Source organism: Sarcophilus harrisii, chromosome 1 (genome assembly GCF_902635505.1).
Source record: "Sarcophilus harrisii chromosome 1, mSarHar1.11, whole genome shotgun sequence".
Classification (NCBI taxonomy): domain Eukaryota; kingdom Metazoa; phylum Chordata; class Mammalia; order Dasyuromorphia; family Dasyuridae; genus Sarcophilus; species Sarcophilus harrisii.
The window spans coordinates 650005872-650027806 of NC_045426.1; the positions used below are offsets into that span (position 1 = coordinate 650005872).

At 47.7% G+C, this 21935-nt stretch overlaps 1 protein-coding gene across 1 annotated transcript; it reads right to left on the reverse strand.

Moving 5' to 3' along the window:
• Nucleotides 1–1929: 1929 nt before the first annotated feature.
• Nucleotides 1930–21823, reverse strand: PRKACA (protein kinase cAMP-activated catalytic subunit alpha). Its single transcript, XM_003760659.4, has 10 exons — nt 21427–21823; nt 8499–8560; nt 7869–8000; nt 7233–7331; nt 6780–6862; nt 6411–6537; nt 6138–6233; nt 5839–5961; nt 3987–4151; nt 1930–3495 (listed from the first exon to the last, which is right to left on the reverse strand). Exons 1-10 carry the CDS (start codon nt 21806–21808, stop codon nt 3370–3372), a joined length of 1395 nt encoding a protein of 464 aa, XP_003760707.2. The 5' UTR covers nt 21809–21823; the 3' UTR covers nt 1930–3369.
• Between the last annotated feature and the right edge of the window lie 112 nt (nt 21824–21935).

Genomic DNA, 21935 nt, shown 5'->3' on the forward strand with positions numbered 1-21935 from the left:
AAAAGAAAAAAAAAAAAAGAAAGAAAAGAAAGAAAAGAAAAAATGCACAGACAGAGACACACGCACACTCACACAAAAACCCCGCTCCTCCTGGGCGCGCGCGGGTCCCGAGGATGGGAGGAGGGGGAAGCGCGAGCCGGGCCCCTCCCCGCCGCCACCGCCACAGCCGCCGCCGCACGCGCCGCCCGCCCCGCGGCCGGGACACTCCGGCCCCCCTTCTCAGCTATCCACCCACCCACCCCTACGCGCTCGCTTTTAAGGTGGAGCCGGGGCCCCGCTTAGCGCGCGCGACTCTACCCCCCCCTCTCCGGCGCCTCTCTCGCTCAGTCTCTCCCTAGCTTCAACCCGCCCCCCCACCCCCCCTAGCCCTTTACAACTCCCGCGCGCTTTTTAAGGAGGCGCCGCGGAGTTGGCGCCGGGGCGGAGGTGGGGATGGGGGGGTGGGGGTGGAGAGAGGGAGAAAAAGAGAGAGAAGGAGAAAGAGAGAGGGAGAGAAGGAGAGGGAGCGCGCAGGGGGAGGGGGGAGGGGAGTGGGCGGGCTGGGCGGTGGCGCTCTCCCTCCAGCCATTGGGCGCGGAACCCAGACGTCCCCGCCGCCCAGCCCCCTCCCCCTTTCTGTCCCCCCCGCCCCCCCTCCCTGCCCGTCCCCCCCTCCCCCCAGCCATTGCCGCCCAGCGCTCCAGGCTCAGGACCGCACTTACCACCAACTCGGGGACTGACGGAGCCAGGCGTCCCGCTTTCTCCGCCGCACTGCTTGGGCTGCGCTGAGAAATCGGGGGCCGCGACGCCCGAACCTCTCCCCCGCCTGTCCCTGTGCCCGGCGCCAGCCGGTGCCCCCAACTCCGGACACCGAGGGAGGGAGGATTCAGCCTCCTTTCCCCGCCCAGTCTGCCTTGGCCTCGCTCCCCTAGCGGCGCTGGAGCCGCCTCTCCGACAGCCGCACCGTGGATCGCGGAGCGAAGGAGGCGGCGGCGTGGCGTAGCGCTTAGAGCTCAGGACGTGCACTCGGAGGGACCCCCTGGGTTCGCGTCCCCGCTCTGCCACGTACGAGCTGGGTGTGTGCCCTTTGGCATATCACCTTTGGGGGGCTGTTTTCTTCACTCTCCCCCCTCCCCATTTCCCCCTAATAAAGGAAGGTTGTAAGCAGGGGCAGCGTCTTGTCATGGAAAAAACACCGAATCAGGACTTGAACCTGAGTGAATTTCCAGCTCGGCTCCTCACTGAGAGACCTCGGCAAGTCACTTCTGTTCCAGACACCTCGTTTGCTGGCCTGGCCAAAAGAGGGGGTTCGATTACAGAAGCTCTTTAAGCCCCTCCCATCTCAAGATCCTAAAGTCTAAGCCCTAACAGGCTACTCCGTGAGGTTTAGACTTGCTTCCTCCACTGGGGGGAGAAACCACACGGGGAGCAGGTTTTAAAGGTCATTCTCTTCTCTCCCCCTCCCCTTTCAGGGCCTTTAGTTCTCAGCTCAGAGAAGCATATATTTCAGGCAAAACCACCTTACAGCAGCAGAAAGGCCCTAGCCTGAGGAAAGCTCTAAGGCCAGACAAGGCTAGTCCACCTGGACTTGAAGGTTTGGACAGCTTTTCCTTCAACTCGGATTTCTGGGATGCCAGAGATAGCAAGTGGGGAGAGGGTCAGGAAAGACAGGGGTTGTTTTTTTTTTTTAAACAAAACTTTATTGGTAATAGTTTTCAAATATGTTTACAACAAAGCACACCGTTAAAGAGGAAGTCATTTCCGTGAAACAAATTTCTTCGAATCACACAGGTTTAAACTCCCAGCTATCCCCCCTCCCTACCCTAGGCCTATGAACTCCTTCAGGGATGGGGGAAAAGTTGAGAGAAGGACAAAAAAGAGAAAGGGGATGGAGAGAAGTGGTCTGCTCTCCATTGAGCTACTTTCTAGAGAGAGGGGAAATTATGATAATTCAGATGCCTCGGCAAGGGGTCAGTGGGAGGAGTGATGGGTAGCTGTCAGACAAGCCAGATAGAGGGTGCTTCTAAGGATGGGGGATGATGGAGAGGCTATTGGGGGAATAAAAATTGGCATTCCCATGGCAAAAGGAAGCTCTCTACTTTGAAGCTGTGGCACTTCCTGTTTTCTTTCTCCCAGTCCCCCCCATTTTTCCCCACCTAAGGTGGGCTACATCCTTCAAATTGCTTTTAGGGAGTGACATTCCCAGACAGAATGGGAAGTTAGTGGCTGAGCATTAAAAATCTATAGATAAGAATGGCTAAAATGAAGGAGGTATGCCCCCAGGGATATCTGGGAGGCCTCTTTGGCAGGGATCATAAGCAAGGGTGCCTGGGTAGGTTAGGAAATGTTGGGGGTTTTTCTAGTGCCCTAATATCCCAAGTGATCAAAAACTGGGGAGTAGGGAAGATGTGGGGGTTAAGAGAGCTGATCATGAGGAAGAAAGATCACTGGGAGTGTGGGGGGGGGGAGGGTTGTGGTGCTGAAAGAGCCCAGGGCTCTTTCAAACTTGGCAGGATACCCCTCTCAAGGCCATCTCACAATTGTTCCCATAACTCCCTGGTTAAGATCAGCAGCAAAAACATCCTCATCCCCAAGTCACAGACCCAGCTCAAAACCATCAGCTAAGATCCCAGAGGTTAAAAGCTCCAAAGCCTTTGACCTAGGCAGATCCACACATATTAAAATGTACTGGGGACAGCCAGGAAAATGGGAAGGGATTAGAAGGGACGGCAAATATAACTTAAATAATATTTTTAAAAAATTTTAAATATAAAGGAGCCACAAACATTTTGCTAAAACATCTTCCCAGGCAGGGTCTCTCCTTAGGGGGAACTGGGTTGTCTGTCCTTTTAACTCCTAGGTAAGATTCTGAAGTTCTAGGGAGAGGGTAGTCTTGGGAATTGGAGGTTTTCCAACTTGGGATCCCCTGGCTCCCCTGCCCCAACTTCCCAACATCAGGGGGATCAATAAGGAGCTACAAAAACAAGGCCCTCTAGGTACAAGGATCCTACTCTGGGTGGAGGGCTGGGCTGGAAAGAAATTGCATTTCTGGTGGTTTTAAGAGGGAGAAGGTTTAGGTCTGTTTAGGCTGGAAAACTGATCTAAAATTTGCATGAAGTTAGGCAAAGAGCAGAGGGAACCCAGCCATGGGGTCTACCAGCCAGAGTGAGACAGTGAGGGAAAAGTAGTGAGGGTTAGGGATGGACGGGAAGGGGAGGGGGGGCCATCTGATATTTGAATCTCCCTCTCCCCACCCTGCAAACATCTCTACTTTCTGATCTCCCTAGGGAAAAATTAATATGCCAGGAACTCTGGGGCCCTCAGACTGTTCAATCCACCCCTCCCACCCCCCGCCCCCAAAAAGTAAACCACCAGGACCCAGGGACACCATTAGAAGTCGGCAAATTCCTTGGCGCACTTCTCAGTGATGGAGATCCGGAGCTCTTCTTCCTCATAATCATCAAAATTACTTGTGTCACCTGGGCCTTTGCACTTTGGTATAAAGGGAGCTTCCACCTGTCAAGAAGTGAGAATCTTAAGAAGTGAAGGGCCCCCAGCCCACCCTCTACTACCATTTCATTAAGAAACTGAAACCCTGAGAGGGAAGTGACCTGGTCAATGATCTAGAACATCACTGGTAGAGCCTGCCCAGAAGGCCTCTAAGTTGGAGGCTTAATTCTCTTTCTGGCATTCTAGGGCATGGAAATAGCATCACCTACAAAAGAACAGGGAATATATCTGTTCTCCTCCCGTGGTCTAAAAAGTTCCTGGGGGCAGAGCAAGATGCTAGTATCTTCTCAGGGCACAGAATAGAGTATGGGGATAGGAGGAAATAAAGAAATCATCTAACCAAAAACTCACTTTACAAAGAAGGAAACAGGTACAGAAGTAGCTCTAAAACTGAATGACAGAGCCAGGCCTGAAATCATATTCTCAGATATCATACCCCTCCTCACTCTACCCTCCAACCCTTCAGCCTCTTGCTAGACCTGGCTGAGTAACCCCACCTTCCTCTGGTAGATGGCGATCCAGTCAGTGGTGGCGAACCATTTGTGGTTCTTGATGTCATTGACACCATTTTTGAGGTTCCCATAGCGTTTGGTGAGGTCCACTTGGAGCAGATTCCGAAGCAGGTCCTTTAAATCGGAGCTGAAGTGAGAAGGGAATCGCACCTGGAAGGACAAGGAAGGGGTGCCGACAACACAAAGAGAGTGGATTCTCTCTCATGGCCTCAAATCACCTGTGTTTCTAGGATGATCACTTCTTTCTATATGCATACCCAAATCCGACCAATTCATCAAATCACAACATTACTTCAATCTTCCCTTCCCTTTGTTTATTAAATAAATCTATTACGTTCCTCATATGTGCAAGGCATTGTACTAGGCCCTGGGGAATCTGATGACAAAAATAGACCCGTTTCTGTCCTTAAAAAATTTGTATCCATCGGAACGTGAGCTCCTGGAGACTGGGGCTCAGGTTTTTGTCTTTCTTTGTGCCTCAGGACTCAGCACAGAGCATAGCACATAGTAAAGTATCAATAAATAACTTGTTGATGATGATGATGCTACCTAGGGGATACAATGTTTAAACAATGACTGCAAAGTTTATACATAGTAATAAAAACAATTTCCAAAGAGAAAGAGTGTTATTAACTGGGAAGGAATCAGAAAAGACCTCCTGTAGCAAAGTTTCAGTCAAGGATTTTAGGAGCTAGAGGTAAAGAGGCAGATAATTCTGGATGTGGGCTACAGGCTGTGCAAAGGCAGTCAGGAAGTGGTACTTGAGGGGTCGAGAATGGTTCATGGGTTGATTTCAGTGGAGACTGTCAAGAGGAGCAAAATGAAATGAAATATGACTGGAAAGGTAAGTGGGGTGCAAATTTTGAGTGGCTTTAAATGCCTGATGGAGGGAGTTTGTCTCTGATCCAAGAGGCAAATAGGCCCATTTAAAAGTTTCTGAGTGGAGGAGACATGATCAGATCTGTTTTAGGCATGTGTGTGTGTGTGTGTGTGTAGAAGTAAAACTAGAGGCAGAAGATCAATTAGGAAGCAAGACCCTGAACTCATGCAGAGGCTATCTGATTATCAAAGGGGATTGATATGAGTGAAAGAGATGGCTGCAGGAAGATTTGAGGAGACTTGGTAACTGATAAAATACAGGGGCTTTAGGTGAGAGTAATGACTCCAAGAACTGTGAACCAAAATGATTAGGAGAATGGTGGCACCCTCAATAGAAATAGGGAGATCTGTTTTGTTTATTTTCAGCTCAAATTCTCTCTTTCTCTTTCTTTCCCTCCTTCCCCATCCCCATCCCCAACTGAGACAGAAATATGAAAGAGGGAGGGCTAATTTGGGGGAGTGGTGATGGTAGAATACAAAGAATTCTACAATCAGTAAAATAGTTGAACATGAATTCAATCTGAATCCTTTGGTTCTGGGACAGTGCTTTAGTCTTTTATTTCCCACAAAATCATTGGTGCATATTACCTAATGACATCTCTCATACTGCACACATGTTGACGATTATGTTCCAAGCAGTCTGCCCTGGGGGGATTGGGTCTTATTCATCATTGTTCCTTGCACTGAGCCTCAGATACAAAGCCTTAGACATTGCACAAACCAGTAAATGCCAGTTGGTACCTTTTTGATTAATGTGAATTCTCCACTGGTATCCAAATGATTTCTCTTTAATGACTAAATGATCCTTTTACAATATTTAACCAAAACAAAGCATTACCTTACTGAGTTATTCTGTGGAATAGGAAGGCTAGGAAGTCCAAAGAAACAGCTTTCCTGAGACCCCAAAAGAGCCCAAAAAGTAATGTGTTAAACTGTCAGCCTTTACCCGAGGGCTTACCTTCCCAGACACAATCTTTTCATATATCTGGATGGGCTGGTCAGCAAAGAAAGGAGGATAGCCTGCTGCCATTTCATAGATCAGGACACCTAGGGCCCACCAATCCACAGCCTTGTTATACCCCTGGAGAAAGAAAGAAAAAGTGAGGATGGAGGAGAGAAAGGCCAGGCAATTTGAGGGAGAAAGGGTCATGCGAAAAGGGCCTTTGTTTGAGTTATGGTGAGGATTGAGAGAATAAAAGACAAGCCCCAGATGTGTTCTATGAAGTAAGGGGGACCGACTGTTTCAGAGGTGCTCACCTTGCTAAGGATGATCTCAGGAGCCAGGTATTCGGGCGTCCCACACAAAGTCCAGGTTCGGCCTTTCACACGCTTGGCAAAACCAAAATCTGTCACCTATGGCCATGAGAAGAAGTATATGTAGTCACACCCTGACTAAGAAAGCACAGGAAAGGGACAAGCAGGAGGGCTGCATGGTGTATGCACGTGTGTGTATATGTATGTATACTCTCTTGCAGGAAATGACTGGAATTCTACTCGGCAGTGATTTGCCATCTCTGCCCTGGGGAGTACCTGGATATAGCCCTGCTGGTCAATGAGAAGATTCTCAGGCTTCAGGTCCCGGTAGATCAGGTCCAATGAGTGAAGGTATTCAAAGGTCAGGACAATCTGAGCTGCATAAAAGCGAGCATGGGGCTCACTGGTATGAGGAAAGAAAAAGAAAGCAAGGATGAGTTGCTGGAGGTAGGAAAATTTGGAAAGACCATTTCTTCATACTCAGGTTATCCTCTAGCCAATCTTTAGACATTGCCCCTTACTTCTTACTAGACATAAGGCTCTATGTTGCTTATTCATCATTTGAAACTCTAGGGATCAGGAAGTCTATTCCCTATTCTGGGATGCTATGTGCTGGCCTGGAGGATGCCTTGGGTAGCTGCTCACCTGAACCTTCCGATCCGCCGTAGGTGGGAAAACATTTCCCCACCTGGGACGTACTCCATCACCATGTACAGGTTTGTGTTGTCCTATAAAGAAAAGATATCCTTTTCCACTCTCATTCATACTCCCACCTCTACCCTCCCCAGAAGCCTGGCCTTCTTCTTCCTGAAAGTCTGGAAACCTAGGCTCGCCCCTAGGTTCTCCTGCCCCTTCTTCCACATGCCCACCCCTCCTCCTCACAACACTGCCATAAATGATGTTAAATGTTCACACTTAGCCTCAAAGAACAGGTTTCAGAGAAAACTTTTTATGAATAGATACCAAGTTGCCCAATTCTACCAACTGCAAAAGTATAAAATGAAGCATCATATTATTCCCCAGAGGAAGGGCCCCTGGCATACCTACTGCTGCCACCCCTGCCCTCTGGCCAGCCAAGGATAAAGCTGTCTGGAATACCTTGAAGGAATATTCTAGTCGCACAAGGAATGGGAAGTTGATGGCCTGCAGGATACGCTTCTCATTCATTGTATGCTCAATTTGTTTCAGCTTCACAACCTTTGAAAAGGGAGGAAGGAAATGGGATGAAGGAAGTTAAAAAGGAAAGAAGATGGGTCAGCTTCTAGCTGGTATTAATTCCTGAATTTAGAGAGGAAAAGGATTTGGAGGATTGAATCTAACTCCTTCATTTTTAGAGAAGAGGAAATGGAGGCTCAGAGATGATACATGAAATGCCCAACATAGGGAAGCTCAATCCTGTTCCCCACTGATGCCAAAGATTGCGCTAAGTTGCCCTTTCACACCTCTGTTTTCCTGGCTCATTTAGGTCCATCCTCTTCTCCCCTCTCCCCCACCCTCCCTCTTCCCCATCAGATCCAGGGCCTGTCTCCCAGCCTGCCAGGAACTTGGGCCAAGAGCAGCTCTTCCCCCATATCCCTAGGATAAGGAAGAGGCAGAGAGTGAGAGAAAGCCAGCCAGGCAGCCAAAGATAGAGAAACAGAGACATTGCAAGAGAGTGTTTATGTGTAGAATGAGGAATGGGGTCCATGAAATACATGACACCGGAGTGCTGGGGGTTTGGAGGGCAATGCTCACCTTCTGTTTGTCAAGCACTTTCATGGCAAAGTAGTTCCCCGATTCTTTGTGCTTCACAAGTATCACTCGACCAAAGGAACCAGTGCCTAGAGTCTTGATTCTGTCAAATTGATCCAGCTGGACTGTACTTTGCTAAATATAGAGATGTAAAAATTCAGTGTCTCCTTTAGCCCTCAAAGGGACACAACACCGCCCCTTTGCCTCTTCCCCTGTTCAATCTGGGATGGGTAAGGGTCAGGATTAAAGCCACTGGAATCTCTTCTTGTACCACAAGAGGGGGCCTTAGCAGAGCAGAAGAAAGGGAGTAGGGAAGATGGCAGGTAAAGGTATATTCCTGTGGGTTATGGTTGGGGTGTGTTCAGCCCTAGCACGGGGTCCAAGAGCTCTTGTCAGTTGCTGAGGGAGGAGCTGGGGCTAGGATGAACCTTGTGGCTAGGAGATGGTAGGGAGTTAGGAGAGGATAGGGGGCAGGGGAAAGACAAAGACAGAAATCTCTTTGGGGTGACAGTACAGTGGCCAATGGAAGAACCTATATGGAGACTGGAGTTAGATGGATATGGGCTCCTTGGTACCCTTTGGGAAGCACTTGCTCATCCCCCACCCCCACCCCAGGTCCAAAACTTGAGGTACCTGAGGTGGACTTTCCCATTTCTTGAGGAATTCTTCTTTGGCTTTAGCTAGAAACTCTTTCACTGAAAGGAATGAAGAGCACCAATTAGAGGCTTCATGAAACAGAAGGGGAAGTTGAGGACTCAGAGAGACTCTGGGTACAATCCTTAAAATGCTTGCAAGAAAATGCAACAAGTTACCAAGAGCTTACTAAGGACCTCCAATATGCAAAGCCTTGTGTCAGATAACTGAGGATTCAGACAGAGGTAGAAAACAGCAACTGCCCTCACAGAACTTATTTCTCATGTACTCCCTTCTTTGATCATCTTAACAATATTGCGGAGGCTACAGTTTTGAAGGGACCCTGGTCTCAGACCCCCAAGTCAACAGCTGGAGCATGTGTGTGTGTTGGTAAGAAGAGTTAGGCAACATCCCAAAAGTTAACATAAGGGTGGGGTCACAGATGACTATTATTTATAATGAATATTCAAATATACTACTACTGATAACAATGCATTGTATAGCTGCTCAGAACTCTGGGGTCATCTTTAACTCTTCTTCCTTCATTTCTCATGTGGTCAGTCACTGGCCCCTGCTGACTCTCTTTCCCTTCCTCTCTCATCCTTCATTGCTTCCTCTTTCCTTACACTGCACACCCTCACCTAGGTCCTTCGTCACTACCAACCTGGGCTACTGGAATAGCTTCCTAACAGGACTTCCTGCCTCCATTTCATCCTTTGTAGGACTGCCAAAGTCCTCTTGCTTAGGTACAGAGCTGCTCATGTCAGTCTTCTGCTTAGAACCCCTTAGTGGTTCCTGGTTTTCTATTATGTTTAAGGCCTCCTCACTAGCTCAGGTCTTGGCAGGTTGGTTTGCTATTATTACTGTTCAGTCCCTCCATCCTTCAGTTAAGAGAGTTTCTGTGCCTCTATCTGTATGTATCAGCCAGAGCCCTTTGCTTTCAGGCATCTGGTGAATTCAAATCCAGCTTTAAAGACCAACTCAAAAGTCCCATCTTCCAGGAATACTTCTAGTTCCTGGCAGGTGAGGGAAGACCTCCCTTACCCTTGGGTCTCCTGGAGAACTTGGTTTTGGACTGCTCTCCTCACAGATTATTGTGTAGTAGTTGTCTATATTGATGTGTTAGTTCTCATTGACTGTAAGTTTCATATGGACAGGGCCTGTCTTATCTAAATTTTCTTTAAAAAATCACTCTTAGCACTTAGAACAAGGCTTGGCATACAGTAGGCACTTGATATTTTGTTGTTACCAAAGAGCTGAGCTTGGATAGCTCCAACCCAAAAGAACTAATCTAAGCTACATGGTAGCTCTCTTCCCAGGGTTCCATCCTTCCAACACTCTTCTTCCCCACCCCCATCCCTTTAGGGAAGCCTACCGCCTTCTAGCAAGCAGCCAAGTGGAGAAACCCTAATTTCTGGTCTGTGCCTCCTCACTCTGAAACTAAAAAGTATACTCTAGCACCACCACCACCAAATATCTAGGGTTGGGGGGCTTTCTCTAAGGGGCGGGGACAAGGATCTGAACTATAAGCCAGGGTTCCTCCCCCTCCCCCAAAGCTCTGACCTACATTCCATGGACACCAATGTGGGCTGAGGTATTTATAGCCCTGGGATTTGGCTGCTTGCTCTGGGCCCTTCTCTTGAAGTACTGGGCCCTAGGGTGAAGTCTTCCCCGTGGAAGGGCCTCAAAGCTGCTCAGTGGCCATGGCCCTGAAGCCTGTCTCTGTAAGCACCTTCCAGTAAACTTGCAGATCTTCCCCTTGACCTCTCCCAGGGGCCTCAGGCTTGCCTCCTCTAGAAGTCTCTCAATGCCGTCATCACCTCTCTCTAATAATAGAAGCTGACGTTGCTGGGGCGCACTAGAGTTTTTCGGCAACATCCCTATGGAGTGGCAGTACCGGTACTATTACTTCCTTTTTACATAAAGAGAACTGAGGCTCGAAGCCTTTCAGTTCCTTCCAGGGAGCTGACATTCCAGCCCAAACTAGTGTTGACATCCCCCTCCCCCCTCCCGTTGTCCATCCATCCCTTCCTCCTTTCCATCTCTCAGAATCCTTGTCTTCCTTCCAAGATACTTCCTCCCTGAAGCTTTTCCTGGTCCCCATCCCCACTTCAATGCTCTTCCCTCCAAAGCACCCTGGATTATACTGACTTTCATAGATACTACATCTCTCTCAGTAGGCTGTAAGCCACTTGAGGGCAAAGGCTACTTTCGTTTTTTATCTTTGCAACCCTGCACAGGTCCTAGAAGGTCCATCGAGATACGTGATTTCACCAACATAGGGAAAGTCCTGCAGATCTACAACTTATCTGTACGTTCACAGTTTGAGACCTGTCTGGGGCCCTCTCTAGGTATATGTTAGAGACTATCTGCTGTGTATTGTCTCAGACCGAGTGTCTCTCTTGGACTCTTTAAACATTGTAAGGGCTTAGTACCTGCTTTAGTACCTGGACATCCACATTGGTATCCATGGAATGTAGGTCAGAGCTTGTGGGGGAGGGGGAGAAGCCTGGACTATAGTTCAGATCCTTATCCCCTCCCCTTAGAGAAAGCCCCCCAACCCTAGATATTTGGTGGTGGTGCTAGAGTGTATTTTTTAGTTTCAGAGTAAGAAGACACAGACCAGAAATTAGTACATGCTTTGTGAATTGAATTAAATGATTATTCACTGGGCTAGAATTTTAATCAAGCCTCCTGTTCTTCCCATTGGCTCATCCTGCTTCTTAACAGCCTATGTTTCTCTGATACTGTAAGGTTTACAAGGTGCTTGATTCATAACAGGTCTAAAGGTAGCTACTTTAAGATCTCTGATCTGTCACCCCCATTTTACAGATGAGGAAAGGCTCAGCAGAATTAAGTAATTTTTCTGGGGACACTTGAATCCTGTCACGAGACAGGAAAGCTCATGAGAGCTTTCCATCTACTGTCCAAACCTGATTCCATAGACCAGGAATCTCTTATTCACACACTGTGTGAAACCTAGCTCTACTAGCTTTATCCAAATAAGGAGGGCCCACTTTGGGCAGAGTCTGAAGCTAGCAAGAAATCAATGTTAGATCAGAGTGAAAGACGCCTGCAATCAGTATGGAAGTAGGGGACAGTTTGGAAAATGTCCTGGTCTTGTTTTCAGGAGCTCAGGGTTCCCGTCTGGGCTTGGCACTTCCTTGCTTTGGTGACTCTGGCCTTAGTCCTTCCATGCTCTGGCCTTAGTTTTCCTGTGTATAAAACGAGTGGGATGAGCTTCAAGACCCCTTCTGCATCAGAAGGACTTGGAAAGTAACTGGGGAATTCAGACACAGCTAAAGGGATGATCCCACTCACACCCTCTTACTAGAAGGGAGACCAAGAACTGTTCCCAGAAAGGAAGCAAGGTGAGCTCGAGGCCCTTTTAACCTCTACTCTTCTAGAAAAACAGATTGCTTGTTGTGCAGGCACCTGAGTCCTTCCCTTCTGCTCTTTCTTACCATGTCCCCTCAGGAATGGGCACAGAGCCCAGGACTTCCAAGATCTAGCCGCCTATTCTTCCTACCAGGTCCCATTCCAACATGGCACAAAGGCAATGCCCTCATAAGTGTGATGTCAGAAGTAGGTAGCCAGTCAGCTTCCAGCTGACATTATGGAGGAACAAGATAGAACAGTTGAGCAATCTACTCTTCTTTCTAAGCCAGATGCCAATTCCCCCAGAAGAATTTCTTTTGCTAATAAGGCCTTCAGATTTTAGGATGTAACAGCCTGCTGAAAACAAGATTCCAGATGATTCTGTCCTTTCCAGATGCTTCTCATCCTCCTTCTCCTTGTTCAACCATCCCACTCCTCAATCTGAGGAGGCCAAAGCAACTGGGGAAGCCTTGAAATCCCTCCTTTAACGACTAGCTCTCTCTGCAAGAAACAATGGGGAGCCTCCCTCCCAACCCCTCCTTCCAGCCCCCACCCCTACCCCCCAGGCCCCGGAAGCATAACACCTATAAGCCGGACTGGGAATTGTTTCTGTTGCCTTTTTTCTAGGGTCCCAGTGAGGGAAGCTGCATCGTGTAGTACTTGCTCTTAGAGAAACAGGGCCTCCTGCAGGAGAAAATGTGAAGCAGAATCCTCCCTACTGGGGAAAATATGAATTCTCAGTTGCTCCAAGGAGGCACCAGGGAGCTGAGGCCAGACAGGCCAAAGTGAGAGCACTGCTTAGGCCTTTAAATAGATCCGCTGAGGTGGCCATGGGTCTCTCCATATCCTATCCATTGTCCCAGAATTAGGCTACGGGTGGGGCAAATGAAGTGAGACGCCAGGGAGTTGGGGGTGGGGACAGGGAAGGGGACTGGATCAGGTGGTTCTACACCAACCTCTACTTCCTGCCTCTTTGAAGGTTGAGTCCCCGGTGTGTACAGGGGGATCCAGGATGGATGCCAAGCAGCAGTGAGGATTATGAGCCAGTGCAGATTAGGAGCTGGGATGGCTGGCTACAGCTTGGGCCCCCAGAGAGTGTGGCGAAGGTAGCTGACAAAGCGTACAGCTAGGTGGGCCCAGAGAAAGAGCTGTAGCCACAGCTGGAAGGTCATCTCTGAGGCGCTCTCAGGCTCCAAGCCCTCTGCCCTCATCCCTGGGGATCTCTCTGGGATCCCTTCCTAGGAAGGCAGATGAAGAAGCGCGAAAGCAACAATGTCAGCCTGAATCTTCTGCAAAGAGAGAGTCGGGATGGTGGAGAAGGAGGAGGAGCTGGTTGCCAGGGAAGCACTTAAAGGTACCTGCTCTTAGATGCTTTCAAATGTTCTTAAAAGTCATAGGAACATGAGCTCTAGAGCCAAAAGAGACCTTAGAAATCGAGTCCATCTCCCCAATTTTACAGAAACTGAAGTCCAGAGTGAGGAAATCACTTGCCCAAGGTCACAAAGGGGCTTCAAAGGGCTCCATAATGGTGCAGGGTAGTTCTCTCTTCAGTGTTTTCTGAAGAACACCTAACCAAGCTAGACTGTGTTTCTGCTCCAAAGTCACAGCTTGCTTTGCCTTGTTCTTCTTAATGATAGCACTGGAGTTAGGATGTACTCCTGGAAATATTTTAGGTGGCTAGACTTCCCCTGTCTGTCCTTACTGCAGGGTCAGGATTTGAAGGGGTTAATATAAAGGCAAGGAAGGAGCCTCTGAGAGTCCCTACAGGGGCAGAAACATTTACCTAGGGCTTTCTTACCTGATATAAGAAGATTGAGGGAAAAGGAAAGATGGGATGAAGTACCAGGTTTGATACCCATACAAATAATTCCTTAAATTATTCCCCTAAGGTTTCTTCATTAGTGGAAAATTTGCTTGCCTACTCAGAGCATATTAAGCTTACAAGCAAAAGTGCCCCCCTCACTTAAGCCTCCTGTAGGCTGAAGTAGAAACTGAGGGAAGAGCTAGAATTCTTTTTCACCTTGTGCTATGGCTTAAAACAGAAGGCTCCAAAGCCCACTAACTGCTCATTTCACTCTGCCCTAAGGTGCTTCTCCCTCTGACACTAGAGTTTCAATTGGAAAAGGAATCACAGATTCAGAGATAGAAGTTACTCTAACCAACATTTAACTTAGCCTTTATTTGAAAACTTGGAGTGATGAAGAATTCATCACTTCTTCAAGACAGCCCACTTCTGAATGCTTTTAATGTTAGGACATTTTTCTCTTCTACAGAGCAGAAATCTGCCTCTCTGTACCTTGTACCCACTGTTCCAAATTCTATTCTCTGGAGCCCAATAGGGCAGATTTTGCCAACAGCCTTCATATCAGGGAATGAAGATCATAACAACAACAACAACAAGAAAGGCAGCTGGTATTTCCTGGGATCTGCAAGTTCTCTGTAGCCTTTGGGGAGACATGACTGATTGGCATAAGTTTCTCCAGATAACTGGGAAGTCAACATCAGACTTCTGTGGCAGGCATCTTCCTAGAGTCCCACAGAGTGAACACTTTTTCTGTATTTAAGCAATCTCCTAATTCCAAGCAGTTTTGATCACCGATAACTGCTCTAAACAAGAGTTTCAATCTGATTTTATACCGAAGGACAATGTACCCCACAACCAAAACAAAATAACAAGCCCTCACTACTTCTCCTCTCACATGTATGAGAGGTCAAAAGAGCAAATCCAAAACTGGAGGTAGCACAATCTGATCCCAGAGACTTTTCTTGAGAGGGGAAGCTCTAAGCACAAAATTCTAGGGCATCAATTTACTCAAGAGATTGGGAGTTCCTTCCCAGGCCACTAATGCTAAAAAAAAAAAAAAATTAAACCAGCAAGTATTGTATTCTACTACTAATGCTAGAGGTACCTTTGTATTCAATTTTCTAAATCCAGGGCCAACCACACCAGTATTCATGAGACATGTGCTAAAACAGTTCCACTATCTCCAAAATCAAAACTAGGATCATAGATTTAGAGTCAGAAGGAACCAAGGTACATTTTGAGATAAACAAAATTCTCTCCTCCAAAGAACTCTATGGGTTGGATTGAGGAGTACAAACATTATTATGCTACTTTATAGATGAAGAAACAGGGTCAGAGGTGATATGACTTGCCCAAGATCTGATGGCCATTAAATGGCAGAATTAAGATTCAAACCCCAGGGGTCTTCACCTCCAGCCCAGAGCTTCTTCCATTACATCACAGTGCTTCTGCATATAAGGCCCAGCCAGGGCAGTTCACTTCCCTCTTAGCCTCTCTGGTGGGGATCCTGAGGGGAGAGAGGAGAGGAAGGATATCACTCCCCAGTAAAAGAGCTGAAAAAGTCCTAAAATCATAGGACTTTAGAGTGCAGGGACCTTGGAGGTCATCTGGGCTAATTCACTAGCTTTACAGACAGGACAACTGAGGCCCAGAGAGATGCCAAGCCTGAGTCTCACAGGTTCTAAGTGGGGGGAAGAAGAGAAGATAGAAATGTGGGAGGGGATGGCTGCCCCCTCCTTCTTCGGGATCCCTTTACAAGGCCACTGCACCCCCAACCCCTGCTCTTTGCCACCACTCCCTTGCCCACCCACCCACCCCTCTTCCCAAACTGTGCTTGTCAGGAATAGGGAGCATGGCATACCTTGCCCCTGGGTTACTATGGCAACAGGGGTCCTAGGAAGGGGCTCACCTGCAGCAGCCATCACTCTGTCTCTCTTTCACAGACAGCCCCGACTATGGTGGCTGCAAAGGGCCAAAACTCATCCAGGGGGGGGGCTCCACAGGGGCTTTCCCCCACCCCGGCCCAACAGGGGGCGCGAGGGGGAGGAAGAACACCACAGCCGAGGAGTCTGAAGAAGGGGCGGATTAACCTCTCTGGCTTTCCTTCCGAAGTGGACTGGACTCAGCAGGTAGCAATCCCGGCAGACGGCCCCGGGGACCTGCCCGGAGACCCATACAACCGCCAAAGCGAAGTGCAGATTGACCCTCTAGGGCTTCTGTAGGGCGGCACCCGGCTCCTCACCTCCAACAGGTGGCCGGAATGCCCGCCCTCGGGGATCCGCCGCAAGGATTTAGGCGCTCCAAAGGCCGCAGGGAGCCCGAGAGTGCGCCCACTCTCTTCTACAGATGGGGACGTTTAGGCTAAGTGACTAGGAATCGCTTCCGAGTCAGAGCAGTGGCCAAGCCTGACCTGGGGGCCCGCGCTGCTGGCCCCAAGTCCCCGGGCTTCCTGCTGCAGCGAAGCGGGCTCGGCCTTCGTCCTCGGTCCCTCGGGCGTCCCTCGCCAGGCCCCTCTGCTCTCTCCTCCCACACTAAGGGCGAACACCCCAAGCATCCTTGAGGATTAAGGCCTCCTCTACCGCAGAGTCCTCGTCCTCAGCCTGCTTTGTGCCTTTCCGGGGAACCGGGAACATCTGTGAAGAGCTCCCCTCGAAGGTAGTTGAGAGGGTCAGATTGCCTTCGAGTCCCTCCAGCACCAAGCTCGAAGTAAGAAACTCAATTTTCATTCCCCAATCTTCCTTCAGTACCTTGCCCTTTTCTCCCCCAGGCATCCCCACTTTTGTTTTAATTCATAATCGCCAACCGATTCCTTCTAGTTCCATCCCAGAGAAAAACAACCCCCACCATGTGAAAACATGGGCTGCTCCCCACGCTCTGGTTCGCAACGACCCTCTACCCCTAGATCGGGAGCTTATTCTCCCAGAGTTTTAGGGGAAACTCTGTCAGGGTACGCCACCCCTCCTCCCCCCTCCAAACAGATTCTGATGTAGTCTGTTCTTGAATCTAGCTCTTCGGAAGCATCAGTACCTCCCCTCTGTCCAGAGTCTAATTCACCCAGCCTGTAAAAAGGATAGCTATGTGGGGCTAACTTGGAGAATGGTAGAAAGCATTGCAATGCTTTCATCAAATGAATTGCAAAAATGATTTTCAACAAATCAGATGACAGGATTTAGAGTTGAAAGGGTCCTTTGAGATTATCTAGTCCAGTGGTCAAATTCAAATAAAAAAGGGGGCCATTAAACCACAGAAGAATGTTGACTTAGAAAATCACATATTAATATGATCAATGATCTACAGTATTTTTTATATTGGTAAATATTTCCCAATTACATATTAGTCTACTTCAATCATTGCTCATGACTGACACTTTCCAAGTCCAACCCTCTTATTCAGAAAACAAGCATTTACTATTGGCCAGGCAAGGTGCTAACCATAAGGGATAAAAATACAAGCCATTTAGGTGGAGCCCTAGTGTTGGACTTGGAATCAGAAAGGTAGGAGTTCAAATCCTGCCTAGACATTTATTAGGTGTGTGACCTTAACTTCTTTCAGCCTCAGTTTCCTCATCCATAAAATGGGGATAACAACACCTACCTCCCCAGACTATTATGAGGATCAAATAAGATAATATTTATTAAATGGTTGTATGCTGCATAAATGCTAGCTATTACTAATTTATTTTTTATGTTTTTTAAACTATTACTATTTTAGAAGAGAATTTTGGAACATAATGTACACTCCAGGAGGACAGACACTTTCACTTTTGGTCTGCACTTTTAAATGTGCCTGGGACATTAAAAAAAAAATTTTTTTTAAATGTGATTTTACATATGGAACTTCTGAGAGTATTTTGTCCATTAATGCAATTAGCACTGAAAATAATATTGTTAAGTTTCCGAAGACACTGAGAAATAAAGTGATTTATCCAAGATCATACAACTAACATGTCAGAGGTTAGGATCCTCAAAGTATGCTTTCTCTTTCTCTGGGGTGTCAGCATTCAGGGGGCTTGTCCTCCTTGGGATGACTATTATAAGATCACAGGAGGAAGAGCTGGCAAAGGCCTCAGAGCTTATCTGGTCCAATATATTCATTTCACAGAAGGGGAAACTGAAGCCCTGCTTGAACCCAAGTAATCCTAATTCAAAGGCCAGTTATACCATATTCCCTTTTTGTAACAGAGCAGGTGCTTAATAAATGCTTGTTTAATGGATTATAAAAACTGAGTTGCAGAGAAGTGAACTAGGATCAAAGAGCAGTGAATGTAGAGGCAAAGGACTGTGTTTTGAATCCTAGCTCTGCTATGACTGTGGGCAGATGTAGCATCCCTTCTTTGAGTCTCAGCATCCTTTTCAATAAAATGAGGAGCTATGGATGCTGAGACCTAGAGCCAGGATTCAAAATACAGTCCTCTACATTTACTGCTCTTTCTACCACAGTGTCCACTGCCAGGATGGCCTTGCTTCTTTTACAAGGATCTTTGGGTATGTCTCCTGAAAGGAGGACAATGGATGTCAATGTTGATCCAGCTGACTTTTAGGTCTCCCACTGAAATGGGTAGTTTTACAATCTGGTTGAACTTTTCCGTGCCTCCTTTGGGCTTACATGGCTACAGCCTCAGGCACAAATTGGATCAGAAGGTGCAGTAGAATTTTATTTAGTTCGATAGGAGAGGGAGACATGAAGGAAAGAACTTTCCCAGATCCCCTAGAAGGGCTTCTTAATTCTTAAGTAATTCCCTCTGGTGCTTCAAGACCACTAACAGGTATCCCTCTCCAGAAGTGTTTTCCATAATCTGCTCCAAGGGAGCTCCATTTAAAGGTAGTTTCTTATACCTAGGAAAACAGTACATGCTTCTAGGCCCTCCTTTCCATGTCTCCTCAGCCTCCCTCACTTTTGGACCAGTCTCCAGTTTTTCTAGGGCTGGCTCTACCTGCTTCACTCCCAGAAAACCTTTGGCTATGGTCACACTTAGATATCTTTTCCCTAGTGCCTGGCAGGACTGTCTCGGGACAACCTGCTGCCACCTTTCCCTTCTGACTTCTGTGGTATGGGATATCCTAAGGAGTGGCAGAGAACAAGGTTCCCTGGTTTTTATGCCTGGGCCTTTTAGCAAAGGGGTGGGACATAGAGAATATCTAACACTGTTCAGACTACTGAGTTGGACACTTAAAACCAGTTCTCCTGCTCTGAAGGCCCAAATGTGTGGTACTAGCTTGCAAAACATTAAAATTGGAAGAAGTTTCTAATCAATTTTAGTAGAATAGATGATTTCAGTTCTTTGTCCTGTCATCCTGATTTAGTGGAGACAGAGGTAAAGTATTGGATCTTGATAGCTGAGTCTGCTGCTAACCAGAAAATCATAAAAGTTGCTCATGGTTATCTTTTTCTCTTCACCATTTATTTTCCGTAGACGATCCCCAGGATATACTATCCTAGTTCAGTCTGAGACAGAGTAGCCCTTGCTTGCTAAAACTGAAAGATCACCAATTCTCCCACCTTTCCAGAACTATACCACATATCTGTCACAAAAAACTGATCTCTAATGGTAAACTGCCTGAAAAGGGAACAGGCAGAAAGTCCAGGAGCATCTGGCAGACTGAGGGAGCCTATTACTGACCATTGCAAGACAGAGCCTCAGTTGTGAAATAATCTGTTTATTGAGGAATCTGGAGGTTCTCAGATGCTGAGGGGTAGGACACAGAGGGAACGTCCAGTAGATACAACCTGGTAGGGCAAAGATCTTAACCTCTACCTAATTTCTGGCCACCTCTCTTAAAGCTAGGGGAGTAGGGGTGTGGGTGATGATTAATCCCTAAAATCCCTAAAAGGGAAAAGTCTGGACTCGGAGATGGGAAAGACCCAGGGCCCAAATGTCTACTTGCCTAGAATGTACACAGAATAATAAACAGAATGGATGGGAAACGACAGAAACATAGATAAGGGGTTACAGAGAAGATTTGACTAACTTGGAGACAGGGAACCCTAACTCTCCCTTACCAAATGCTCTAATAATTAGAAAAAGTGTGAGTGTGTGATCACAGCTATATATTCTGAGGAAATATGTAACTGGAGATAGAGATAAAAATAAGGGGGTGCCATATGAAAATATAAGGGTGAAAACTACAAAATTATTTGGAGTTCCACAGTAGATTAGTGGTCAAAAGATACAGGCAGTTTTCCAAAGAACTGCAAACTATAAGTGATGAGATAAAAACATACTCAAAACACTAATAAAATAAATTAAATTAAAACATTTAGGTTTTCTCTCACATTCAGCAAGTTGGCAAAGATGATAAAAAAAAAAAAAAAAAAAAGGAAAGTCACCACTGGAAGGCCTGTAGAATGTTGGACACACTAATATACCAATGGTAAACCAACTGGTCCAATCATTCAATTTAAAAAATGTGACTAAACTGTCTTTGACCAATTCATTCTACTATAAGGAACCCCAAGAGGTCAAGGACAGAAAGGTCCAATATATATCAAACTATTCATATGGGAATTATTTTTGTTTGCAAAGACCGGGAATTAATTGATTAGCATTGATTGGGGAAAGGCTGAACCAATCCTGAAATATGAATGTAGTGAAATATTATATAGTTATGATATATATACAAACATATACATATGTATGCATAATCTAAATGAATAATTAAAATATTGGATATGTATTAATTGGTGCATAATTAAATAAATTTAACCAGAACAATATGCATAATAAGAATGTAAATCAAAAGAACACTAAACGGAAGCTAACTGTTTAAGTGTAATAACCAATCTGTTTTGTAGAACAGATAATCAAATACACTTCCCTCCTCTAGTTAGAAAGACAGGGAACTAAAAGGGTCAGAATGTTGCATGCGTAGCCAAAGAAATCACTGTATTTGTTGTTTTCGCGTATTTTTCTTTGTTACAAAAATGGGTTCAAGGAGGACCTAAATGCAAAAATGGCTATAAAAATGAAAAGCTATCAATAAACATTTAAAATAAAACGACATTTGGGAGGAGAGTTAACAGAGAGAACCTTCGGAGATGCTTTTTAAAAAAGGGTGTGGTGGGGTTCCAGGAACTCATGGTCATTGGGTGACTGGGCCAGAAACTATGAAAAGGGGTAGGGTGGAGATCAGGGCAAACTTCTGGGGGCCTTGCAGGAAGAAGGGTGGGCCAGGAGGCAGGGCCCCAGCTCTGGGTTGACAGCTGGCCGTGGCTTTGGCAGCGGAGGGGAGGAGGAGTAGGAAGGAGATGAGGCCAGAAGGAGGGGGAACAGGCAGCGACCACACACGGTATTTTCGGTAGTGACGAGGAATGAAAACAACATCAACAACAAAACGGGGTCGTAATTTACAAAGCAGAGAAGGGGGGAGGAGGGAGGGAGGGAGGCGGGCAGGGACCAGGGAGGATGACCGGAAGGGGGGGGGAGCGGTGGAGGTCATACGTTTCAGAGCTGCTGGAAGGGACCTGATAAATGTAGTCCGACCCCATCTTTTTACAGATGAGAAAACTGAGATCTAGAAAAGTTCGGAGTCGGGTGGGGAGGGCAGGAGCTCATTCAGGGCCGGGATGGGAGTCCTCGCACCGAGGGGCTCAGCGGCCTCGGAATGGGGTGGGGGGGGGGGAGCCGCAGGAGAACGGACGCTGCCAGAGGGCAGGGGCCGTTTCGTTTCGTCTTTGTGCCTACGGCTGGAGCTGGGCGCCCGGGGCTGCTGGGGTAGGATCGGATTGGATCGGGGCCTGAACACTCACCGCTCTCCAGCTCGCTGCCCTTCTTGGCGGTGGCCGCGTTCCCCATCTCCTCGGCGCTGGCTCCGGCTCCGGCCGGGTCCCCCCCACCCCCCGCCCCGGGCTGCGGCGTTGGCACGGGCGCTGGCGACCGGGTTCCCCCCCACCCCCCGCCCCGGGCGGCGGCGGCGGCAGCGGTCGCGGTCGCGGGCTCAGCTGGCTCCCGTAGCCCCGCTCCCCCCCACCCCCCAGCCGGCTCCCAGCTCCCGGCTCCCGCGTCTCCCTCGAGCTCGGCAGGGGAACCAGAACCCGAGTCCGTAGCTGCCCGAGACGCCCCTCTGTCCCTGCACCCCACTGCCCATTGGTCACCGACACCTTGATTGACGGCCCCGCGCTCACTATTCATTGGTTAAAGACAATCCTCCCGCCCTTTCATTTGTCCTCGACCCAATGACGCCAGACGCGCTCTACTCCTCAGCTATTGGTGTAAAAACCATCAACCAGGCGGGCCATATTCCTTCATTGGAGACGAC

Excerpts from the sequence above, each read along its gene's own strand:
- PRKACA (XM_003760659.4), bottom strand. The coding sequence starts at position 21,808 with ATGAATAGTGAGCGCGGGGCCGTCAATCAAGGTGTCGGTGACCAATGG. Across the intron at positions 8,001-8,498 it reads AATGGGAAAGTCCACCTCAG|CAAAGTACAGTCCAGCTGGA; the intron begins GTACCTCAAGTT and ends CTCTATATTTAG. Across the intron at positions 3,496-3,986 it reads TCGCCATCTACCAGAGGAAG|GTGGAAGCTCCCTTTATACC; the intron begins GTGGGGTTACTC and ends ACTTCTTGACAG.